The sequence below is a fragment of the Sciurus carolinensis genome, chromosome 8 (genome assembly GCF_902686445.1).
Source record: "Sciurus carolinensis chromosome 8, mSciCar1.2, whole genome shotgun sequence".
In the NCBI taxonomy this organism is placed as follows: domain Eukaryota; kingdom Metazoa; phylum Chordata; class Mammalia; order Rodentia; family Sciuridae; genus Sciurus; species Sciurus carolinensis.
Genome location: NC_062220.1, coordinates 132,429,184 through 132,450,697, shown reverse-complemented (window position 1 = coordinate 132,450,697; position 21,514 = coordinate 132,429,184). Strand labels below are relative to the sequence as shown.

General features: G+C 44.4%; 1 protein-coding gene and 1 non-coding gene across 4 annotated transcripts; one reads left to right on the top strand and one right to left on the bottom strand.

Moving 5' to 3' along the window:
• Window positions 1-1,206: 1,206 nt before the first annotated feature.
• On the bottom strand, window positions 1,207-1,280 carry Trnav-cac (transfer RNA valine (anticodon CAC)). Its single transcript has one exon. It is a non-coding gene; the product is annotated as a tRNA-Val (tRNA).
• A 6,881-nt stretch (window positions 1,281-8,161) lies between these two features.
• Window positions 8,162-20,082, top strand: Mlec (malectin). 3 transcript variants are annotated; one of them, XM_047561013.1, is made up of 5 exons: window positions 8,162-8,185; window positions 15,180-15,358; window positions 15,932-16,108; window positions 16,213-16,270; window positions 17,432-20,082. In XM_047561013.1, the coding sequence occupies exons 1-5, from the start codon at window positions 8,179-8,181 to the stop codon at window positions 17,659-17,661; spliced, it is 651 nt and encodes a 216-aa protein (XP_047416969.1). In that variant the 5' UTR covers window positions 8,162-8,178; the 3' UTR covers window positions 17,662-20,082. The 3 variants fall into 3 exon arrangements, with proteins under 3 accessions (XP_047416969.1, XP_047416968.1, XP_047416970.1); XM_047561012.1 differs by lacking the exon at window positions 8,162-8,185 and adding an exon at window positions 8,638-9,030; XM_047561014.1 differs by lacking the exon at window positions 8,162-8,185 and adding an exon at window positions 8,641-8,770.
• The last annotated feature ends 1,432 nt before the right edge of the window (window positions 20,083-21,514 follow it).

Below are 21,514 nucleotides of genomic sequence, written 5' to 3'. Positions count from 1 at the left end.
TCTACCAACTGAGCTATCTCCCCAGCCCTACAGGTTTATTTTGAAACAAGTTAGTACAGTTGGTCCTCCGTGGATGTGGAACATGCCGATTCCACCAACCATGGATCAAAAAATTTGAAAAAAGATGTAAAGAATTTTTCTTGTCCTTGTTCCCTAAATAACACAGTACAAAACTATTTACAGAGCATTTACATTAGGTATTACAAGTAATCTAGAGATGATTTAGTGTGTGGGTCATATGCAAATGCAATGCCATTTTATATAAGGGACTTGGGCATCCATGGACTTTGGTATCTGTAGATACTGAATCCATCCCCATTGCATACTGTGGGTACCAGACCCCACCCACCATCAGTACCAAGGGACGACTATATACATAAAGACCTTGGAACTGTGCCTGGCATACCCTGGCATACAGTAAGCATTATTACAGCTCTCGCTATTATTATTGTTATTATTGCTATTCCTGTTGCCTCTCACCCTCTCTCACGTCCTCACGTGTCCATGATTCCCCTCTCAAGGAGAGCAGAAGGGAAAGTCAGTCATGGCCTTCTTTAATGGCTATGCCAGAACTTCTCGTTGACAGCGACAAGATAATCAGAGCTTAACTCTGATCTGGCTCCATGACCTGACTGTCTGAACTGCATGGTCCTGCAAGGTGGCCCTGATCCTGTTGTGCCTGTGGCTCTGGTTGCAGTGCAGGAATATCCCTTCACCACACCTACCCCCTGCTCCTGCTCTCTGGCTGATGGCTATCTTTCAGGTCAGGGGTTCTGAATATCATGAGCAAGCTTTGGTGTTAACAAGGACCTGGGTTCTGACCCCAGCTCTGCCGCTTAAGGTAAAGGATGTATGTGTATAGGAGGTACGTGTTGAGGAAGTTTTGTTCTCTTTGAACCTCGTTCTCTATTATTAGTAATAATAATTGTACCTACCTAGTGGGGTAGTTGTGAAGAAAGAGCCCATACAGAATGCTCTGCAGAGGGCCTGGCTCAGGACCTTCATGATGTTCCCTCTGCTTAGAATGCTTTTCACTGAAGCATGAAATTTATGGCCTGATTTGCACTTATTGTACACCTTTTTCTTTTCTTTCTTTCTTTCTTTCTTTCTTTTTTTTTTTGTCTAAGGATTAAGCCCAGGGAACTTTACCACTGAGCTCCATCCCTAGCCCTTCTTATTTTTTTATTTTTTATTTATTTATTTTTTTTGCGGTACTGGGGATTGAACCCAGGGCCTTGTGCTTGTGAGGCAAACACTCTACCAACTGAGCTATATCCCCAGTCTTTATTTTTTTAATTTTTATTTTGAGGCAGGGTGTGGCTAAGTGGTTGAGTTTTGACCTTAAACTTAGGATCCTCCTGACTTAACCTCCTGCGTCGCTGAGATTCCAGGAGTGTTCCACCATATCGGGTTGTATGGATTATATTTCACCATTTTGTCCATTGAAGCATTTTATTTGAATGTGATATATATATATATATATATATGTAATATATATTTTATATATATATATATATATATATATATATATATATATATATATATATATATAAATCACATTCCCAGAAAAAGAATCCCAGGATTTTCCTTCCCGTGTTTTTCATACTGCTGCTCTGTGGTCCATGGTGCCCATTGAGGTTGTCGGTACAATGTAACCCAACTGATGAAACAGGGGTAGATTGTTCAGCCATTTTTCTAGATCTTTGAGCTGCACGTCACATCAGAGCTTGATCACTTGATCACTCCACACGTTTAACCTGCCTGCACGGTTCACAAAAACTTTCCTAGTTCTGTAGTCATCGGTGATTCAAATTTGCCAGTGTAATCATATTTCATGGACACAGTTAGACACTGGACAATGACTCTAGGGCATGGCCTCATAAGGACCTGGCATTTGCCTCTTGGGCATCGTTGGTGGTCTTGAGAGAATCAGCCAGGACATTCATGCACACCAATACGGTAGCATGGAAAGATGATAGAAAGGGCCATTTCAATACATCTCTATCTGCTTAGTGTTTGCTACCTCCTGCCCCTCATTAGAATTGTAAACTTCATGTTGGTGGGGACCATTTCTATCTTGTTCTCTGCAATATCTCCTTGTCTAGTAGGCATTTCCCAATTGCTTATTGATTGAATGAACACAACCCATGAAAATACAAACACTTCCCTATCATCTGTCTTCCCTGACTGGCAGGTGAGGAACACAAGAGGTTCAGAGGGGACATGACTCACCAAGCTTATGCATCTAGTAGATGATAAAGATCGTCCTGGTGTTCCCGATTCCATTGAATTGTGTCCTTAACACACTGAAAAAGTCTGGGAGATGACTTCCGGTGACATATATAGAGTGCTGCGATGCCGTGAAGTCTGCTGTCTGATTTAAAGATTTTCATAACGTTGTCACAGATGAGGAAACCGAGGTGCAGGAGGGAAGTGACTTGTCCTAGGCCACCCATATGGAAAAGTTGTTGCTTTTTCTGTCCTCATGCTCAGCCACCATAGGCCTGGCTGGCTCTTTTCTGTGACTCATATCCTTCTGGGGGAAGCAAAGACATGCCAAGTCCATTCTTCTTCCCCTGAAGTTGGAGACCCAGCCAGGTTTCTCAGTTAAAGTTGCCCACTGGGGACAGGGCCAGGAGACAGCATGGTAATCTCCTGATCCCTCTCTGGGTGGCTCTGATCTCTCTGTGGTTTAACTTTCAGAGGCTCCAGGCCAGAAAACTTGGCTTTGGGACCAGACCACCCACCTCAGAATCTAAGGGCTACAGGATTGGTCGAGCAGAGGGTCAGGCTGGCCCCCACCCCTTCTACGAGTTTACCTTTTGAACTTTTATTGTAAGCTTATCCTTAAGGGGGAAAAATATCCCATTAGCTTAAAATAGGCAAGACTTAATTAATAGCATTCTTTGTTCTTTAGATACTTATCTATACAGGAAGACACACCCCTTTTGAGTTTTGTGGGTCAAGGTGAATTTGCCTCTAAGGGCTCATAAACAGCTGCTCCAACTTCCACTTTTGAACTCTGGATCTCTTTGCCTTTTCCCTCCCCTGAATGGAAGGGTTTTTCCCAACTCCTTAGCCTGAGCCCTTCACAGCAGCCTTTGCCAGTATCAGATTGCCAGTATTACATGTTAAAATCATTTCTTCTTATGTGATTAATAGCTATCCTGCACTAAGGACCTACTATAAACCAGGCAGTCTGTGAAGGACTTCTTACAGAAGCCACACACAGGGGAGGTCTTCTAATTATATTCATTTTACAGGTGAGGAAGTTGAAGTCCAAAAAGGAGAAATGACTTTCCAGAGGCTGTATAGCTCTCAGAAGTACAAGTAGGCTAGATGGGTGCCCTGGCTCACACCTGTAATCCCAATGACTTGAGAGGCAAGGTTGAGGCCAGCCTCAGCAATTTAGTGAGGCTCTAAGCAACTTAGTGAGACAGAAAAATAAAAAGGACTGGGGGTGTAGCTCTGTGCTAAAGCACCCCTGGGTTCAGTCCCCACCCAGTACAGAGGCAGGGGCGTAGGGATGAGGAGTGGACAGCTTAGAACTAGGCTATGAGTCCAGGTCTCTATGCCCCCAAACACCTATGACTCTTATCTATTGAGCACTTACTTAGCTCAATGGTCCCATAAAGCTCACTTTTAAAAATACATCCTAGTGGTACACATCTTTAATGCCAGCAACTGCAGAGTCTGAGGCAGAAAGATTGCAACTTTGAGGCCAGCCTCAGCAACTCAATAAGACCCTCAGTAGCTTAGTGAGACCCTGTTTTAAATAACAAATAAAAGGACTGGGAAGGTACCTCAGTGGTAAAGTGCCCCTGGGTTTAAGTCCAAGTACTAAATAAATAAGTAAATATTAAAAAAAAAAAAAAAAGAGCTATAGTATAGCTCAGTGATAGAGCACCCTGGGGTTCAATCCCAGCACACAAGAAAATAAATAAATAAGCCAAAAAGCTCCTCAGCCTGTGACTTTGGGCAAATGACTTTACTCTCCTGAGCTTTGGGGTACTGGGGATTGAACTGAGTCACATTCTCAGTTCTTTTTCATTTTGAGACAGGGTCTCATTAAGTTGCATGGGGCCTCACTAAGCTGCTGAGGCTGGCTTTGAACTTGCGATCCTTCTGCCTCCATCTCTTGAGCCATGGGGATTACAGGTGTGCGCCACAGCATCTGGCATCCTTCTAACTTCTTGAGGGGGCTATGAGACTCGGATGGGTGAGAGTCAGCGGTTACTGAGAACCTGCCATCAGAGCCTGCCTGGGTTTCTAAGCCTTATCTCAGGTTTGGATGAAATTATGGTGAATTTTATCTTTTTAAAGTTCCCTTCAATATTGCCTGCCTTTTTTTTTTACAAAAAATGTGTCTTGTGAGGTGGACCATCCCATTTGCATTTTAAGTGAGAGGAAACTCAGAGGAAGGGAGTACCATGGCTGGGAAGCCACAGAGAAAGAAACTGAATGCAGTTCTTCTCACCCCAAAACTGTAGTTTCTATTATTCTACAGAGGCAAGTACTCCATTCTGAAGGATGCTGGAGGTGTTGAATAAAATGAAAATTTTGCATAAAACCAACCCCAGCTGAAGGTGTCAAAAATACAGCTACTCAGAGTAATCAAAGTAATTTTTTTTTTTGTACCAGTGATTGAACCCAGGGGTGCTTGACCACTGAGCCACATCCCAGTCCTTTATATTTTTATTTTGAGACAGGGCCTCACTAAGTTGCTTAGAGCCTCACTGAATTGCTGAGCCTGGCCTCAAACTTGTGATCCTCCTATCTCAGCCTTCTAAATCACTGGGATTACAAGTGTGGGCCACCATGCTTGGCTTCAAAGTGTTCTTGGACTTTCAGATGGGGATGACCTACAGCAGGCAGGAAACACTGCAACTGGTGTCCAAGGTGGTCATTATCTATAGAAAAATGGACTGGCCAGCATTCAGACTCCCTGCATGCTGAACAGTCCATACAGAGGAGGTCTGGGGCTACTTGAGGACCCCTTTGGGTTGGCATTTTAGGAGATAATCCTCCTCAGAAGTAAGATCTTCCAGCCTGACTTGCCAGCTGAGACCCTAAAGCTTTTGTCTTCTCCCCCAACCCCATCTTGAGCCTACTCTTGATACTTGTGCTGCTAGAAATTTGACAACCCCACCCACCACCCTTTTTTACCTAGTGATTGCCCTTGAACCAGGCTTTCTCAGATGAGACGATGTTCTGAAAACAGTTGGCCTCTACCCTTCTGGGCTTCAGTTTCCTTAATTATACAATGGGATAGTAACTACGGGGCTTTCATATGGTGTGAGAATCTTATGTGATAAGGAAAGAGAAAGATTTGGCGAATTGAGGGGCCAAATACTTCTGTCAGGAAATCTCACAAATTTTACTAGCCCCAGGACAATTGTATACAGTCTACAGGAAAAATTGTCACCTTCAAAGGGCATGGGATCCTTCAGGAGATAGAGATTTGAGAAGGCTGATAATTTTGGAAATTTTACTTATTGAAAGCTCTGGGTGCTGGGCTGGGGTTGTGTCTCAGTGGTAGAGTGCTTGCCTAGTGAGGCACTGGATTCGATTCTCCGTACCACATATAAATAAATGAATAAAATAAAGGGATATCAACATCTAAAATTAATAATAATAATAAAGCTCTGGGTGCCAAGTGTGATAGTGCATGCCTATAAACCCAGCAATTTGAGAGACTGAGGCGGAAGCTTGTTAATCAAGTTCAAGGCCAGCCTGGGTGATTGAGTGGGACCCTTTCTCAAAATTAAAAAAAAAATAAAAAATAAAAAGGGTTGGGATGTCATTCAGTGATAGAGTGTCCCTGGGTTCAATCCCCAGTAGCAGGAAAAACAAAAAAAGTTATGGGGATGGGAGACATACCTAAAAGCAAGATCCAGCAACCTTTTAGAGTAAAAGATAAGGAACGATGGGGTCCAAGTTGGAGGAAGCAGGAACTCCAGAGAGTTTTTCATTTTTAGTATAACAACTGGATAATTGCTTGGCTTATTATGCAAGGCACGAATGTCAAAAATAAAATCAGATCAAGTTAAAAATTTAAGAGTTTATTGTGCATACAAAAGAACAGTCCATGAATCTGGAGACTGCAAACTGAGATTGGCAAGTTTCAGTTTATAAAGCATGAAAGAGGAAGTATTTTTGACCTTTCTCTAGATTTGGCTGTCAAATAGTCTTTCTAAGACAAACAAAACTGTTTAAAGTGACTTGTCTATAGCTAATTGGGTTAATTCCATTGAACCATGCTATTAAGGACAAAAATCTTTATGCATTTTTAGAGTTATTTCTGGGGGAAATCGGGATGACTTAAGTTTCAGCTCTGGAGCTAGAGGTGGTTGGTCTTGAGGTATCTAAGTTGTAGCCTCCATTTTTATTTGTTTATTTAACAATTCTAAAAACTTTTATGTACACTGCTACCTGGTCCTCCTCCTCTGGTCTCATTATCTTCTCTAATCCTCACATCTGCATTTGGAATAGGAACCATTATTATCTCTATTTCACAATTAAGGAAACAAACTCAGGGAACTGTATCATTTAGGTAAATGTAGACCTGGATGTGAAACCCAGAAAGCTTCAGATCCCATGCTCATCCTGCCTCCAGGGTCTCAGAATTTACATTTTACAGAAGAGACAGCCTAATTCATGAGTAACTGGATCTCAAAAAGGGGGTCAGCTTCCTTGGTAGAAGGGTAGTCCAATCAGGAATGGAATTTGAAGAGCTCATTAGGGGTAGTCAGGAACATCATTTATCTCCTGAGGTGACCAAAGATCTAGAGGACTGAGAGAAGGCTAAAGATTAGAACTTTTGAGGTGTTCTCAAAGGTTTAGTCCATTTTTGTGATTGCTTCTCCTGCAGGAGACTGCCTGGAAATAACATAAGCATGAGCAGTGTAGTGTGCAGCTGGAATGTGGGCTCTGCTAGCCCCTGCCTGGAGGGGGAAAGCTGCATCACTTCTGTAACTCTGTTCCTTATTTGCATCATGTCCCTACTCTAAGGGCTATTCAAGCCTCTGTGTTGACAGGTTTCTCCAAAAATAACGTTTTTTTTTTTGTTTTGTTTTGTTTTTTTTTGAGAGAGAGAGAGGAGAGTGGAATTAGAATCTCGAGTACAGGGCTCCAGGGGAAACAAGTCTATTCAGGAAGAATCAAGGTCAGATACTGGAGTTAGACTAGGGGGTAATACATTCAAAAGTTACTCCTGGGGCTGGGGATAGTGCTCAATGATGGAGAGTTTGCCTAGCATGCAGGGACCCTGGGTTCCATTCCCATCACTACAACACACACATAACAGAACCCCTAAAAGTTACACCTGTGAGGTCTGGCCTCAAGGGGAAAGGAATTCTGATGCATTGAAATTCCCCACTATATTGTCCATTTTGGCACCCTGTTCTAAATAATTGGGTCATGGGTTCTTTAAACATCTATGATTCTCATGTGGGGCCCCATGTTTTGCTGCACTAAGCTCATTGCCTAGCACGTAGTAGGTAGGGTTGTCAGATAAAATGCAGAGTACAGCTGTTTGAATTTTAGATAGTTTTTTTAGTTCCATTTGTTTATCTTAAAATTCAAATTAAACTGGGTTTCCTGTGTTTTATTTGCTAAATCTGACAATCTTATTAGTGGGGACTGGACAAGTATTTGTGGACGAAATTATTGAATAGTTTTCTGCCTTGGTTCTGCCCTACACCGGTGGTGAGACCCCTTGGCAACATAGCCTCTCTCTGAGCCTTTCTCCCATTGCAAAAGTGGGAGTTTGGGGCAGACACCGAAGTGCAGGATCACCGTGTAGGAAAGGGCTGGGCAGAGTAGGCAGGGAAGTCGGGTAATGCCTGTGCCCGGTAACCTTTAGGCACTGGTGGCTACTACTCCGGCCGGGGCTCAGGAAGCCCCGACTCAGTCTCTAGGTTCAGAGGCCGGCCAGAGGCTGTCGCTATGGAGACGCGGGCAACCTGCAACCCCTCCCTCACAAAGCCACGCGTTTCCGCTGCGTTGGAGCCTTCTGATTGGATGGCCGCTTGGACTCTACCACCCGCTCAGAGCCCGCTAAGGGGTAGGGGCGGGACCCTATCCTCGTGGGACGCGTGTGCTCCAGTCGTGTGCGTGTGGCCTCTGGCAAAAGCTGGGTCCTTTGTCTCACACGGTGAAAAGGCTGAGTCTCTTAGGATGGGAGGTTAGCCATTGCTTCTACTAGAGCTTATGCTCATGCCTCTCTCTGAGAAAAGAAGGGGCGGGAAAAACAGCATCGCCCCCTCCAAAGCTTATTCGGTTCCAAGATTTGGAGCACCGGAAGTGCTGGCGACGTGTCAGTGCGCCCTATCCTAAACCTTCCCCCCCACCCCCCAGGCCACCTTTCCCATTCAGCTGTGGGATTCCGGGGCCGCCTGGGCGCTGCACTCGCCACTTCCGCATCGGACCGCTGCTTCAACCGAACTCCCTCCCTCTGCGCGCGCTCCATCTCGTGCCCGATGGTTGGACCGGAGCCTGGGAGTGGCCACGCCTTTTCCCGCGTCCAATAGCCAATGGGCGGGGGGCTCCCGGCGGGGTGGTGGGTAATTAATGAGGACTGGGCGCTGATTGGCTACAGAGTCCTGGTTGGGAGGCTGGGCGGCGGGGTAGGTTGTTCCTGAGGTGGGAGGCGGCACCCGTGGCTGAGAAGGAGGCCTGAGAGCGACATGTCCCCGGCGGCTGAGGCAGAGCGGCCCGTGGCACTGTTTTACTGAGTCGGGGGCGGCCTGGCGGCCGGCCAAAGACGAAGGTCGGCGGGGGCTGCCCCCGCAGTGGTGGCGGCCATGCTGGGGCCCCGGGTGGTTGAAGGAGCCGCTGTGGCGCTTCTGCGACTGCTGCTGTTGATGCTCTTGCCGTCGCTCGGGGAGCCGGGACTCGGCGTGGCCGGCGTGGTTGGGGCCGGGTTGCCGGAGAGCGTCATTTGGGCGGTCAACGCGGGCGGTGAGGCTCATGTGGACGTACACGGGATCCACTTCCGCAAGGACCCTTTGGAAGGCCGGGTGGGCCGAGGTGAGAGCCCTTCGCCCGAGCTGCGGGATTCCGGGCCTGCGGTGCTGGGCGCAGCTGGTGGACGGCTGCGGGCCCAGAGCCCCTTCCTCGACTCAGGGGCCACGTCTCCGGAGCGAAGTTTCTTTTGCAGTTTCCTCAGGGACCTGGTCATACGCCCAGGGCCTAGCACTGGCTCGAAGCTACCAAGAGCCAAGGAGGCAGAGAGCTGGCGAGAAGTTATATTTGGACCTTGCATCCTGGATTTTCTCAACCCCTCACCCCCATCCAAACTGGGAAAGTAAAGACGAGGGCTGCCTGTTGCCCTTCGAGGCCAGGCGGGTTATAGGTCATCGATGCCCCTGTTGTCTTATCGAGACAGTTCTTGGTAGATTCTTGCGACCCAGATATCTGCTGCTTTTCCTGCCCCTTCTAAAGGAGCCGTGCTTGATTCTTAGCCAGAATAGCAAGGAATCTCTGAAGGGGATGGGCCAGGAAAGTTTGATTGTAGCCTTCTCTCCCGCCCTCCTTTGGAACGAATATGTGTGCTTCAAAGTAGCGATGGTTATATTGAAGCCATCCCGCATGTGAGTCTGGTAGCAGTGTGTCAACTGGGTCATCCAGTGTAAGATCTGAATATAAGAGTGTGGTACCACCTACCCCGGGTGATCCTAAGAGGTTTGATTTTAGCTCTTGGGAAAAGTGATTGTGACTAAACTGGTTGAGCAGCAGTGGCTTTGACAGAGCTGCTCTGTTCCAGAGATAGTGTAAGAGTTGTTAGGAGAGGTAGTTAAAAATGCAGATTCCTGGTCCCCACTCCACACCAAATAGATTAAACCCCCTGCTGAGACCCAGGTTTCTGTCCCCAGTTGCTGTGAGGTACTTTACTTTCAGACCACTCTTTGGGGGGAAATCTGCTCTAGATTTCTTTGTTTCTTCTATAAGTAGAATTGGAAAACAGGTTTAAGAAGGAAGTTCCTTGCTTCATGTGTTGTAAGGAGATTTATGCTATCTGCTGGGTTTAGAAGCTGCCAAATTGGCAATATGCCACTCCAGACAACCTAAGAGACAGACTTCTTTTTCCACAGCTCACATCTGGCTCTTGCCTGTACTAAAGGATTTCACTTAGTTTCTCCAAGTTAATTGCAGTTTCCTGGAAGTTTGTTATATTAGGAGTTTATTGCTTTTATACATATGGGGATCTTGGGACACAGGGCTTCTTTCTGAAGTTCTGTGTTTGTCTTGGAATTTGTTTAGCCCTGGCACGTAGATCCCAGTAGCCTGGGTTCAGCTGAGTCAGGGCTCTAGTCTTGCTGCAGCCAAAGCCAAACTTTATAGCAGGAGGTCATTGCTATCTCTCTCCTGGACCCTTCCTCTTTCTCGGGGGTCTGGACAGGGAGGAAGGAGGTCTGAGGAAATTAGAGACAGTTTGTGGACTTTGCCTCTTGAGATAACTGTGGTGAAAGCAGTGTGCAAATGGTTTCTTTCACTGAGCAGATACCAGGCTTTACGTTGGTTACATTGTTCTAATAGGTCCCTTGTGCAGAGATAAAGCTGATGGAGACCACACAGGTACTGAACTTACTCAAAAATTCTGACTTTGGTTTGCTGGTGTAAGTGGTTTTTTTTTTTTTTTTTTTTTTTTGTGATTGTTTTAGTCTGGTTAGCAGTGAGCCAGGCTCTCTATCCTTGGGTTATTACCTCATGGTTGTAGTTCCTTTAGAGTTTATTGTAGCAGGTAAAATTACATGAGACCTACCAGAGCTCATGCATATTGGAGTCCTATTTCTCACATGGGCCATTGGACATTTTTTACAAATGGAGGTTCCTGCCTGTGCCAGTCTGGGTATGAATTGAATAGTATTAAGGAATGGATGGGATAAAGTGTTAAGAGTTGAACTAGCTTGTTGCTACTTTGGGCTTACCAGATTCCTGAGAGTAGCATTTTTCTGGCATTGGGTCTGGGACTGAGGTATGTGTAAGCTTCCACTCAGGAATCAACTTTCTAATGTGTTCTTTGCTTAGGGAGTCAGCCCCACCAAGGGAAGTGCAGCTGTTCACTCTGCCTTTCCTTCTTTGGCCCTGTTCAGATAAAGGTGTGCCAGGTATTTGGAGACCCTTGCCTTATGCAGCTATTTACACTAATTGCAGTAGGAGCTGTAGACCCTATTTCTTTTCCCACATGGTTATGATATTGTTCCCAGCATGCTGAGGAAAGTTCATTTTGTGTAGAATGAATTCAGGTGCTTGTTGCCAAGTTTGTCCAGATAAGGGTTTGGCCTGCTTTTGAACTTGCTGTTTTCTCTGTAATTTCTTTGTAGTTCAGCATTCTTATAACTGAGTGGCCCAGGGCACCCGGTGCCTTATGCATTCTAAGTCTCTTCATAATGTTTATTGACTTTCATTTCTGCCTTGAGGATAGCTAGTGCTCATAGCCTGGGAAAGGCATTTTTAATCTGTGTGCTTCAACAGTTAGAAGTATAGAAAGTGATTCAGCAGTGTTCACCTCGGGGTTTTGGCATGCTATACAATACAGGTTCTTCTTAGCTTCCTTATTCTGGATCCCTTTGGACTCTGACTAGGAAAAGACCTGATTATTTGGCCTAAGGGTACAGAACTTGGCTTCGTTATAGAGGAAGGCTGTTTCCGCTTCATAGAAAGATACTTGCTAAAGTTGTATGACCTTGAGGAACTTTCTTTACCTCTCTGAACCTTATTTTCCTTCTTAATAATACTTCTCATTCCTTAGAAATCTCGACATGACTTTGTAAACTCTCCTGTCCAGAGTAGGGTAAACTGTCACTATTTTTTTTTTTTTTTTCCCCTTCTCCTGCTTGATGACCTTTTACATGGAATTAAAAATAGGGCAGAGCATGGCTGAAGGGGAGTTGTTGGCTGAGCACCTGAGCTTATCAAATTACCAATTCTGTATTCCTAAGGAAGACCCTTTCCTGGACTGCCTTTCTTTTGACTGGGGAAGGATTTGGCCTTGGGGAGATACGAACTTGAAAGTTAGGGTGAGAGAGAGAGAAAGATAGATATTGCTGTCTCTGATTTGCTGTGAGTTCTCTCCCTGTAGAATTTGTTTAGAATTTTCTCCCTATACTGTTACCCAACAGGCATGCTTCATCTGCAGGTCCTCGGAGTGCTGGAAGTTCACAGGAAGAGAATTAGATCCCTGAATCCCCAGTTCCTTGCCTCTGTCCATTCAGACTAATTCTTGAGGTACTAAACTCACTTGAGAAAGAATCTAGTGATCAGGAGTCCTGGTGTGGAGGTGCTGAGAGATTTTGCAGCACCAAGGAGTGTTTCATAACAAAATAAAGGTATTGTGTCCATCTACAACTAAAAATAAAAAAAATAAAAAAATAAAAAAGAAGTGCTTCATGGTGGTAGTCTCCTACTCATTCTGGCTTTTCAACTCCTGTGCTTCCCAGCTGCTGTTTTCTAATTAGTTTTGTTGCTTCTTTTTTTCCTTTTAGTCCATTACTCTAAATTCTCTTTAGAGCCGAAACATTTATTTAGGGCATATTGGGTGCATATCCTTTCCTGGCTGGTATACCTTCATATCTGTCTGTGCTTTCCTCTGTGAGGCACTATATTAAGCTCTTTACAGATATTTTTTACTTTATTTATTTATTTTTATGGTACAGGTGTTTTTATCCTTACCACAACTCTTTGGGTAGGTGATATCTCCATTTTATAGGTGAGAAAACAGACCTAGAAAAAACAACTTGTTCAGCATCTCTTAGTGGCAGAGCCAGGATTCAAATCCAGGCCTGCCTTACTCTAAAACCTGAGCTGAATTTTCCAAGGAGCTGGCTACTCTATTTTGTAGAACTAAGAAGAAACAGACATAATGTAGGCCCTTTGGCCTCCTTACTTTCTAGTTAACTGTCTAAGCTATATTGTGTCAACTTTAGCAGTGTGCTGACTGTACACTTTCATTGTATTTTAGAGAAATCTAGCTGTGAATGCACAAAGGCTAAGGAAGGAATAAAATTCCTTTTTGCTTCTGCATCCCTTGGGACTTAGGCAAATGCAACTTTGTGTGTGGCAAATCTGTTAGGATAGTCACTTGGGCTTTGAGGGGAAAATATTTAAAGATAATTCCAAGGTTATTAAATAATTTTTGTTTACATATCTGTTTGCTTAACTGTGGGACTGAGACTGCCACAGATTACATTACAGTTAGTTTCTTGCTTTTTCCATTTGGCAAGGAAAAGAAGATTCCCCACATGCACAAAAATTTCTGTGCATGTATGAATCAAATCTAGTTAATGTTCCAAATTTGTAAGGATCACAGTCCTCATGGAAGAGGACATTCTTAGAGCTCAATTGGAAGAGAAATAGCAGTCTTTTAGTCTTTATAGGTTTGTGTTCCAGGATGCAAGGCTTAGAAACATTTGGGACTTTCTTTTCTTTCTTTTTTCTTTTTTTTTTTTTTTTTGCAATACTGGGGATTGAACCCAGGGGTACTATACCATTGAGCTACTTCCCCAGCCCTTTTTATTTTCCCCATGTTTACCTCGAACTTGGGATCCTCTTGTCTCAGCCTCCCAAGTTATTGGGATTACAGGCATGTGCCACCTGGCCAGCCCATTCTTTGATTTCTTAAAGAGAAATAGAAAAATGTCTGAAGACAAAAATGCAATGAGTTTCCTGTTCCATTGTCTCATTAGTTCATCTGATCTCATGGCTAATGTCACTTACAGGAATTGTTAATAGTTATGTTTATTTTTTTGAGGACTTGACCTCAGCTATTAAGTCTTTTGGTTAATTTTTTACCTTTTGCCAGGTCTCCCTTCAAATTTTAGTGATTCAGAAGATAAAGCTCTGGGGATGACTTTAGGCATCTCCCAAAGAATCTAGGTGGCGGGTGACTTCAGGGTCAATGTGATATTGGAAGGCAGTCTTGAAGTCTTAGTTTCATGCTGGAGAAGTTATCCTACCGTTCCGTCTATAGTTGGGAAAGTAGACTTATGGGACACTGGAAAGTTAATCTAGGATAAAGGAATCAGGCTGCTCTCTGAAGGAGGAAGTATAAGTATTCATCTTTTGGGGCTGGAAGATGACACTTTTGTGGAAAGACCTTAGTTCAGTTTGTTGTGTGGGGGAAGAATACGAATACATAACTCATCTACCAATGCTGGGAGAGAACTGGGGACAATAGAGGTTTTTGACTCTTCTGATACTGACCCAAGGTAAGTAATTGTACTTTTGCCCTACATTGTTCCTTGTCAAGTTTGTGAAATGAATATGGTGTCTCCCCAAGATTTGGGCATCTTAAACCAGAGGTGTCAGTAGAACCCTGGCAGATTATCTTTCCTACAGATGCTCTAGACTCACAGTGAGCGTGGCATGGCTTCTCTGCTTTGTGGGCACTTCCTTTGTTGCTGTTTGTTCATTCAGCAAGCAACATCAAGTGGCTGCTGTGTGCCAGGCACCATGATAGGTGCTGGAGCCTTAGTAGAACTATTTTCTTCTGTTGGTTTAATTTAGGAAATGTTTAAGACAGTGAGCAAGATGGAGTTTTATGAGTCTGGGAAGCAAGGTGCTTGAACCTATTGGAAATTAGAGAATTCCACTTTTTTTATGAGTCTGTCTTTTTTGCCAACCTTGAAACTTTCTGAATGAAATTTTTGAAAAAACAAGCGGGGGTACTATTTGTATTAAAGATGATAAAGAATGACTTTCCTAAGTAGTTTGTTTTAGATGCTTAGTTTTTCTGATTGAGAAAAAAACATTTGAACTCAATCACCTTGATTAGAGTTCCTGGACAACCCCTGGTTTTAGGACGTTTTTCTGAAACTCTCCCTCTTGGGAACCAGGCACCTGCAACATAGCACTTTCTTCACATAATGAGTTAGACTTATTCTCTTCCCATTATTCTCCAGCTAGCCAGGGGGAACCATATGAATGTGCTTTCAAAATGTTCCCCTGTGAAGGTTGGAGGGGGCTATTGGAATGAGTTATTGTTTAGTTTCTTTCTTGTGCTCTTCTTTGGTAATGGCTCTCTGATTCCTGCTTTTATGTGAGCTCTGTTTGGAACCAGGTGCAGAGGAGGTGGAAGAGTTATTAGCAATATCCTGGAAATGCGTCTTGACAGTTCTAGAGTCTCTGCTCTTTTATGTCTTGCCTCTGATGTGCTTTCTCTTTGTTTTTTTCCCCAGCCTCAGACTATGGCATGAAGCTGCCAATTTTGCGTTCCAACCCAGAGGACCAGATCCTATATCAGACAGAGCGGTACAATGAAGAGACCTTTGGCTATGAAGTGCCCATCAAGGAGGAGGGGGACTATGTGCTGGTGTTGAAATTTGCTGAGGTCTACTTTGCACAGTCCCAGCAGAAGGTAAGGTATTGACTTAGTGAGACGTTGCTACTCTTGGACAGTCCTCTGGTATGGGGCCACAGAGAGTCAGATCCTTCCAGAAGGGAGGAGCAGATGAGCTTTTAGGAAAAGCTGGATTCCTTCTGCACCTGAGGAAACCATGTCCCATTGCCTGTGTGACTACACTTGCTTTGGGGGTTGGTGACAGAGAGGATTTCTAGACTCCTAGTTCTTGGCAACTAATGGATCCTGTTAAGTTCCTCCTGGTTACTCCTTTTAACTTGGTTTTCAGTGCCTTCTCGTTTTTAACCTTATCCTTGTCCTCTGTCCTTTTCTGTGAATTTCCTTCTTTCCATGCTGAGCTCTTTGTTTCTATTCTTTGTTCCTTGAGGCAAGTATGAAACCTCCATGGCAATGAAGGAAAATAGTTTTGATTTGGTTCAGGTAAAGGACTCCAGCCACCCTAGAATATATCTGGACCATCATTTTAAAAATTATTTTTGAACTTGAAGCCCAAACTGGTTCACGATGTCATTCCTTGAAGCCTTGCGAAGCTGATGGTTTTGACATCCTCTCCTTTTCTAATTCTCAAAGGTATTTGATGTACGATTAAATGGCCACGTCGTGGTGAAGGATTTGGATATCTTTGATCGTGTTGGACACAGCACAGCTCACGATGAAATCATCCCCATGAGCATCAGAAAGGGGAAACTGAGTGTACAGGGGGAGGTGTCCACTTTCACAGGGAAACTCTACATTGAGTTTGTTAAGGTAATGCCCCTATGCTGCCTCATGGTTGAGGAAGGGCTCAGAAGAGCGGGTAAGGGTAAAATGTTGGCTGCTATGTGGATTGACCACTCTTCCCCATTTCCTAGGGGTATTATGACAATCCCAAAGTCTGTGCACTCTACATCATGGCTGGAACAGTGGATGGTAAGTTGTGCTTTTGATTTGCTTTCTGACTCAGGCTGAAGGATGTGGTTGAGGAAACCCTCAGGAGATAATTTAGCTAATCATTATTTTGTAAACACTTAAAGCCAATTGCGGGGAATTCACAGTCAAAAACATGAGGATGAAGTATTTCATGATACTAGCCACAAACTTTGACGAAAGATCTATGTTCTTACTATTACCATTTAGTCAACTGTTTGGCCTTAGACAAATTCTTTTAAGTTTCCTATGAATTGGGATTAATAATGGTTCCTATTGGCGTGCTTGACCCTTGTAGTCATTTGAAATTGCCTAAAACTTGTCCCCATTCCATTTCTTGCTGACATTTATTTCCTAGGAGAAAAAGGCAAAAGGAAGACTTTGTTAGGGTTTTGGTATGTTCTTAAGGACTCCAGTGTTGCTGGACTACACTGGGACAAAAGTTAATTTATTCATATGTCTTTGACCTTGGGATTCAGACGTAGGGTATATCTTTTGTTCAGGGTTTCCATTATCCTAGTTGCCAGCTTCCCAACTGATTTTTACAGAGAAAGCTTGTATCTTAGTGACTTTTCTCCCCTATCCTATCTCTGTACCTTTACCCAAGGTGTCTTGAATACACTATCATCTCACCGTCTTGTCTTGGTGTCCTCTCCCAACTTTTATGTGATGGCATCTAGGAAGATGATATCTTAAACACTAGACAGCTTTGTGCTTGAGTCTTTGAGGAAGAGGCAGGACAGAAGGAGAAGTGTGGGCTAGAACCCAGAATTCTGTAGATCAGCTCTCTTCTTTAGTCTTTGTGTGAATCTATAGGAACTGTGGGCTTGTGGAAAGGAGGAGAGATTTGAAAGTTTAAATTTGGGGTGTGAGGTCATTGTCTCTGACCAGTCTGAATTTCCTGGGGCTCTGAAGAAGTGGGACAGGAGGGGAGATAGTGAGTCTCTCTGTAAGCAGGGCTTTTCCTACTTTTTAGTTAAATCTGAGGAAGACTAGTGTTAATAACAACTCTGCTGTTCTTTAGGCTGGAGACCATTTCTGCTACTTCTCCTTCCTGTGGAGAAGGTCACAGGAGTTTCTTTATTGTGGCTCACTCGCTACTCTTAAGGGTCATACTTACATGCGGTGGTTCTTACTTAATAGGCATTTTCTTTTTTGTGTTAGATGTACCAAAGCTGCAGCCTCATCCAGGATTGGAGAAGAAAGAAGAGGAAGAAGAAGAAGAAGAATATGATGAAGGGTCTAATCTCAAAAGACAGACCAATAAGAACCGGGTGCAGTCTGGCCCCCGCACACCCAACCCCTATGCCTCGGACAACAGCAGCCTCATGTTTCCCATCCTGGTGGCCTTTGGAGTCTTCATTCCAACCCTCTTCTGCCTCTGCCGGTTGTGAGAACAAGTGGCCATCCTGAGCAGGGTGGAGGGGAGTGGGAAACCAAACATGTTGATTTTGGTTTCTGTATTTTTCATAATGATATAAAAACAAAAAACAAAATGAAACAAACCCAACCAACAAACAAAGCCCACACACACAAAAAGTAAAGGTGATAAAAAGAGGCAGAGTGAGTGGAGAGCAGCCCTCATCCACTATCTGGTCCCAGGCCTGCTTCAGTCCCAGTCCTCTCTTTGTGGCTGGCCCCAGCTGTTGCTTTCCTTTCTGGGGTTTTTAGGTAAAAGGGTCCTTCCTGTCCAGGATCCTCATTTGTATACCTAGGGAAAAGGACTCTGAACTCAGAGCAGTTATGGTTCTTTTTTTAGGTTAGAAATTAACAATAGGGAAACATCATCTTATTACCTGAGAAGACCAGCACTGGGAGTTGGGTATGTTCTGAAGTCATGTCCACATAAGTTTTCAGATGTCTTGGGATTGAAAAAATGTGTGTGAAGGTATATAAATCAGATGGTAAAGGCAAAGAAAGGGGAATGACAAAGAAAGCAGAGTAAATGCTTCCTTATTTGGAAGCCTTTCTGGATTAATCCAATGATGGTTCCTTCTCAAATATTTGAGTTTGTCATCCCCGACATGTGCCAGTTAGAGGACTGTCTGGTATCCAAGACAATTAGTTTATGTCAGGTCCTCAAATTGCCTCTGACTTGTCACCACAGCAAATCATTTTGATTTCAGTGCCTGTTGGGGACTTGATTTCTTAACTTTTTCCCTTAATCTGACTCATTTGAAATCTCTTTTTCCTCTCAACCATCCCACTAAATTATTGCCAAGAAGGGAAGGAGACAGGGGGATTCCTGTGCATGTCTGTCTTATCTTCTACCACCTCACCTTGTTGGTACCTTCCTCCCTGGATCTCTGAGCCAGCAGCAAGGAGGACCTGACCCAGCAGTTCTTTACTGGCCCCTTTGTAGGGCCTTGCTGCCAGGGGACAGGGATGCTTTCCAGCCTGCAGCAACAGGACACTTGACCTTAAAAGTCTCTTCTGGTCTTTGGATTAGAAAAGGCTTATGTTAGCATAACTTAAGAGCATCCTCAGAGACTTGAGCCCTACTAAGTGACTGACCACTGTTTAGAGTGTCTAGTATCTTATGTTCATTTATCGCCATGTCCTCTGCCCAGGGCTGCCCCAGTGAACTAGACTCATTGACTATATTGGCCCAGTGATTTTTCTCATTGATCTTAATATTATGCCCCATCTTTTCATTTCCCTATCCAAGTTGCAGCCAGGTTCTTGGTGTGATGGGGCTGAAAGAGTCCCAGTCAGCCTTAGTCCTGGCATCTCTGAGACTAACCTTAGCATCTAGGTGTCTGTCTGGAATTCCCTAGAAAAATGTCTGCAGAAGATGAAATTTCCCTTTTCCCCTCCTTTCTGATCACTGTCATTCATTTCTCTGTTAGGGCAACAATGAGGGAGGACCCAACCAAGCTAAAAGAGATTTTGTGGGTGGGCAGGAGCAGGATTAACTTCAGTTTAAGCTGGAGCAGTATAGAATCTCAGGCCAGGCCCATCTTTCTAGAATGTGTTTGATTTTGAGTTTGCCTTACTAGATGTTGTTTAAGAGTTTTATATATTTGAACTGTTCCTTATGTGACAAAAGTAAGTGGTTCTTGGGCTCCTGTCCTGACTTTGGCTTTTAATGATTACTCCAGGCCAGCATTTAGTCATTTGAGAATTGTAGCCTTTTATTTTCATGGTGACTTGGGCCTCAGTCCTAGGGTACTGAGTCAGGCAGCTGAATGACTATGGCCTGAGGCTGCAATTGGAGGAGCACAGAGGTCTTGGAGCGCTCCTGAAGCCCCCTTCTAAAGGTTGAGGTACTGTTGGGGGACCAACTGCCTGGGCAGTGGACGTCCTGACTGGGCTTCTGACAGTGGTGTTGGTTTCTGTTCTCTCACAACTCCCAAAGGTGTGAGCCACTGCCAGTTGATGAGACAAGATGAAGGAGGACTCATTGCCTCCATTTTGCCTTGTTTGTTAGTTTGCCTGGGTCTCTGAGGAAGGAGGGGTCCTGCCCCGTCACCTCAGCCCATCTCTTCAGTGACTCATTGTCTCAGAAGGAAACCCTGACTCCTGGGGCCATTTCCTAATGGTACTGTAAGCCAAGCAGCTTTGCTTCTGCCTGTTTCCAAACCCACTCCTTCCCCCAGGGACAGAATGGGTGCTTTCCTCTCTAGTTGTATCCAAAAGGAAGGAACATCTTTCTTTGGCTGACACAACTAAAGGGGAAGTGAGGAAACGGGGAGAATTATGGTGGGTGCTGGGATAGACTCCCCTGAAACCAAGCCCACCCAGCTGAAAGAGCTGCCCAGGGCTAGCGTTAGCTAGCTGGCTCATGTTGCTGAACTTGAAAGCTTTTTTTTTTTTTTTTTGGCTCCTCCAAGATGATAAAGGTACATGAAGTTTAGGTTAAAGGGATGGAATGGGGCACACTTTATTTTTATTTTTGTATTGTGTATGTCAAGAATTACTCTGTTCATCTTTTGCTTTTTGCACTCTTTGTTCTCCATCTGTATTTTGAACTAGTGTGGGACTGAGGCTGCGCTGTTGGGAATCTGTCTGGGGCTGGGAGCTGTAAGTAATGCCAGTTAGCAGGTGGGGGAGGAGAGGCCAGACTCTTCTTCTCCACTACACACTATCCTAGGTTTTTAGAGTCCATTGAGCCCAACTGGCCAAAGAGCAGACAGCCAGGGCAAAGCTCCTTTTTTCCAGAAGTACGGTCCTAGTACAGTTTCCAGAGGACCATGCTAAGATGTCTGCTGGAGGTAGGCTGAGTCTATAGTCTGGTTGATTGGGTTAGGGGCCCACCAGTCTCTGATTGGACTATTTTGGGCCTTACTCATGCTGACTGAAAAATTAAGAAACTCTTGAGTCCATGTCCCCTAAATCAAATCCATTGTTTTTTTTTTTTTTTCCTGAAAAATCTCCCTGAAAATTTTTTCCTGAAAATTCTCCCGAGGAGAAGCTGCTCAGTGGATGATTTAAAAGATAATCTTTAAGCTTCGGTGGTGTCAGACTCCCAGGAGGACCAGCCCTGACCTGCAGGGCCACCTTGTTGTTCAAGGGTGTGATCATTTGCTCTTGCTCTCACTGAGGAGGAGACACAGGTCACATTAGAGGTCATGTGGGCTTTGGTGAGGTAAAGTTTGCATTAGGCTTACCTCCCCCTTTCTGTGCCTGGAAACTGTTGGATCTAGTTTTAGAAGTGTGGTTTGACTTTCTCTTTTCTGGAGAAGCTTCTGTTTTAAGGAATTTCTCTTCCTTTTTGTCTTGCCCCTATCCTTTCCTGGGAAGACCTGGCCCTGACTTCTAGAATCTCAGCTGAGAGTTTCAGAAAACAGCAGCAGTATTTTCCTTCTCCTAGCACTTAGATCCCTTTCCCTAGAAATTGGTTCACCTCGGGATGCCCAAGGAAAGAATCAACAGGTTCTCTACCCACTCTGGGGATTGGGGATGAACCTACCCCGGTCAGCACAGTGCCTTTTCCTCTCCTGCTCTGAGCCAGGGTGGGCATTCCCTCTAGATTCAGGTCGGGGCAGGGGTCTTACAGTCCCTGCCTTGGGGCTGCTTCCCCATCCCTCCCCTCCCCTTTCCTGGCCTACTTTGATGTAATTCAAGTGTCTTCTTGCCTTGAGGAGCCTTAATGGCATCAAGAGACAACATGTAACATTGTCCTCCATGCCTCTCCAAAAGGATCTAGGAGAGTAGGTGGGCTTTCCCAAGTGAGAAACTTATAGATGATCCTGTTTTTAAAAAGACGGGGCCAGGGGAGGTATGCTTTGGGCCACCTTCTGCTGT

Coding starts and splice junctions, on each gene's coding strand:
- Mlec (XM_047561012.1), top strand. CDS start 8,805: ATGCTGGGGCCCCGGGTGGTTGAAGGAGCCGCTGTGGCGCTTCTGCGA. Junction 9,031..15,179: donor GGAAGGCCGGGTGGGCCGAG/GTGAGAGCCCTT, acceptor TTTTTTCCCCAG/CCTCAGACTATGGCATGAAG. Junction 16,109..16,212: donor TCTACATTGAGTTTGTTAAG/GTAATGCCCCTA, acceptor CCCATTTCCTAG/GGGTATTATGACAATCCCAA.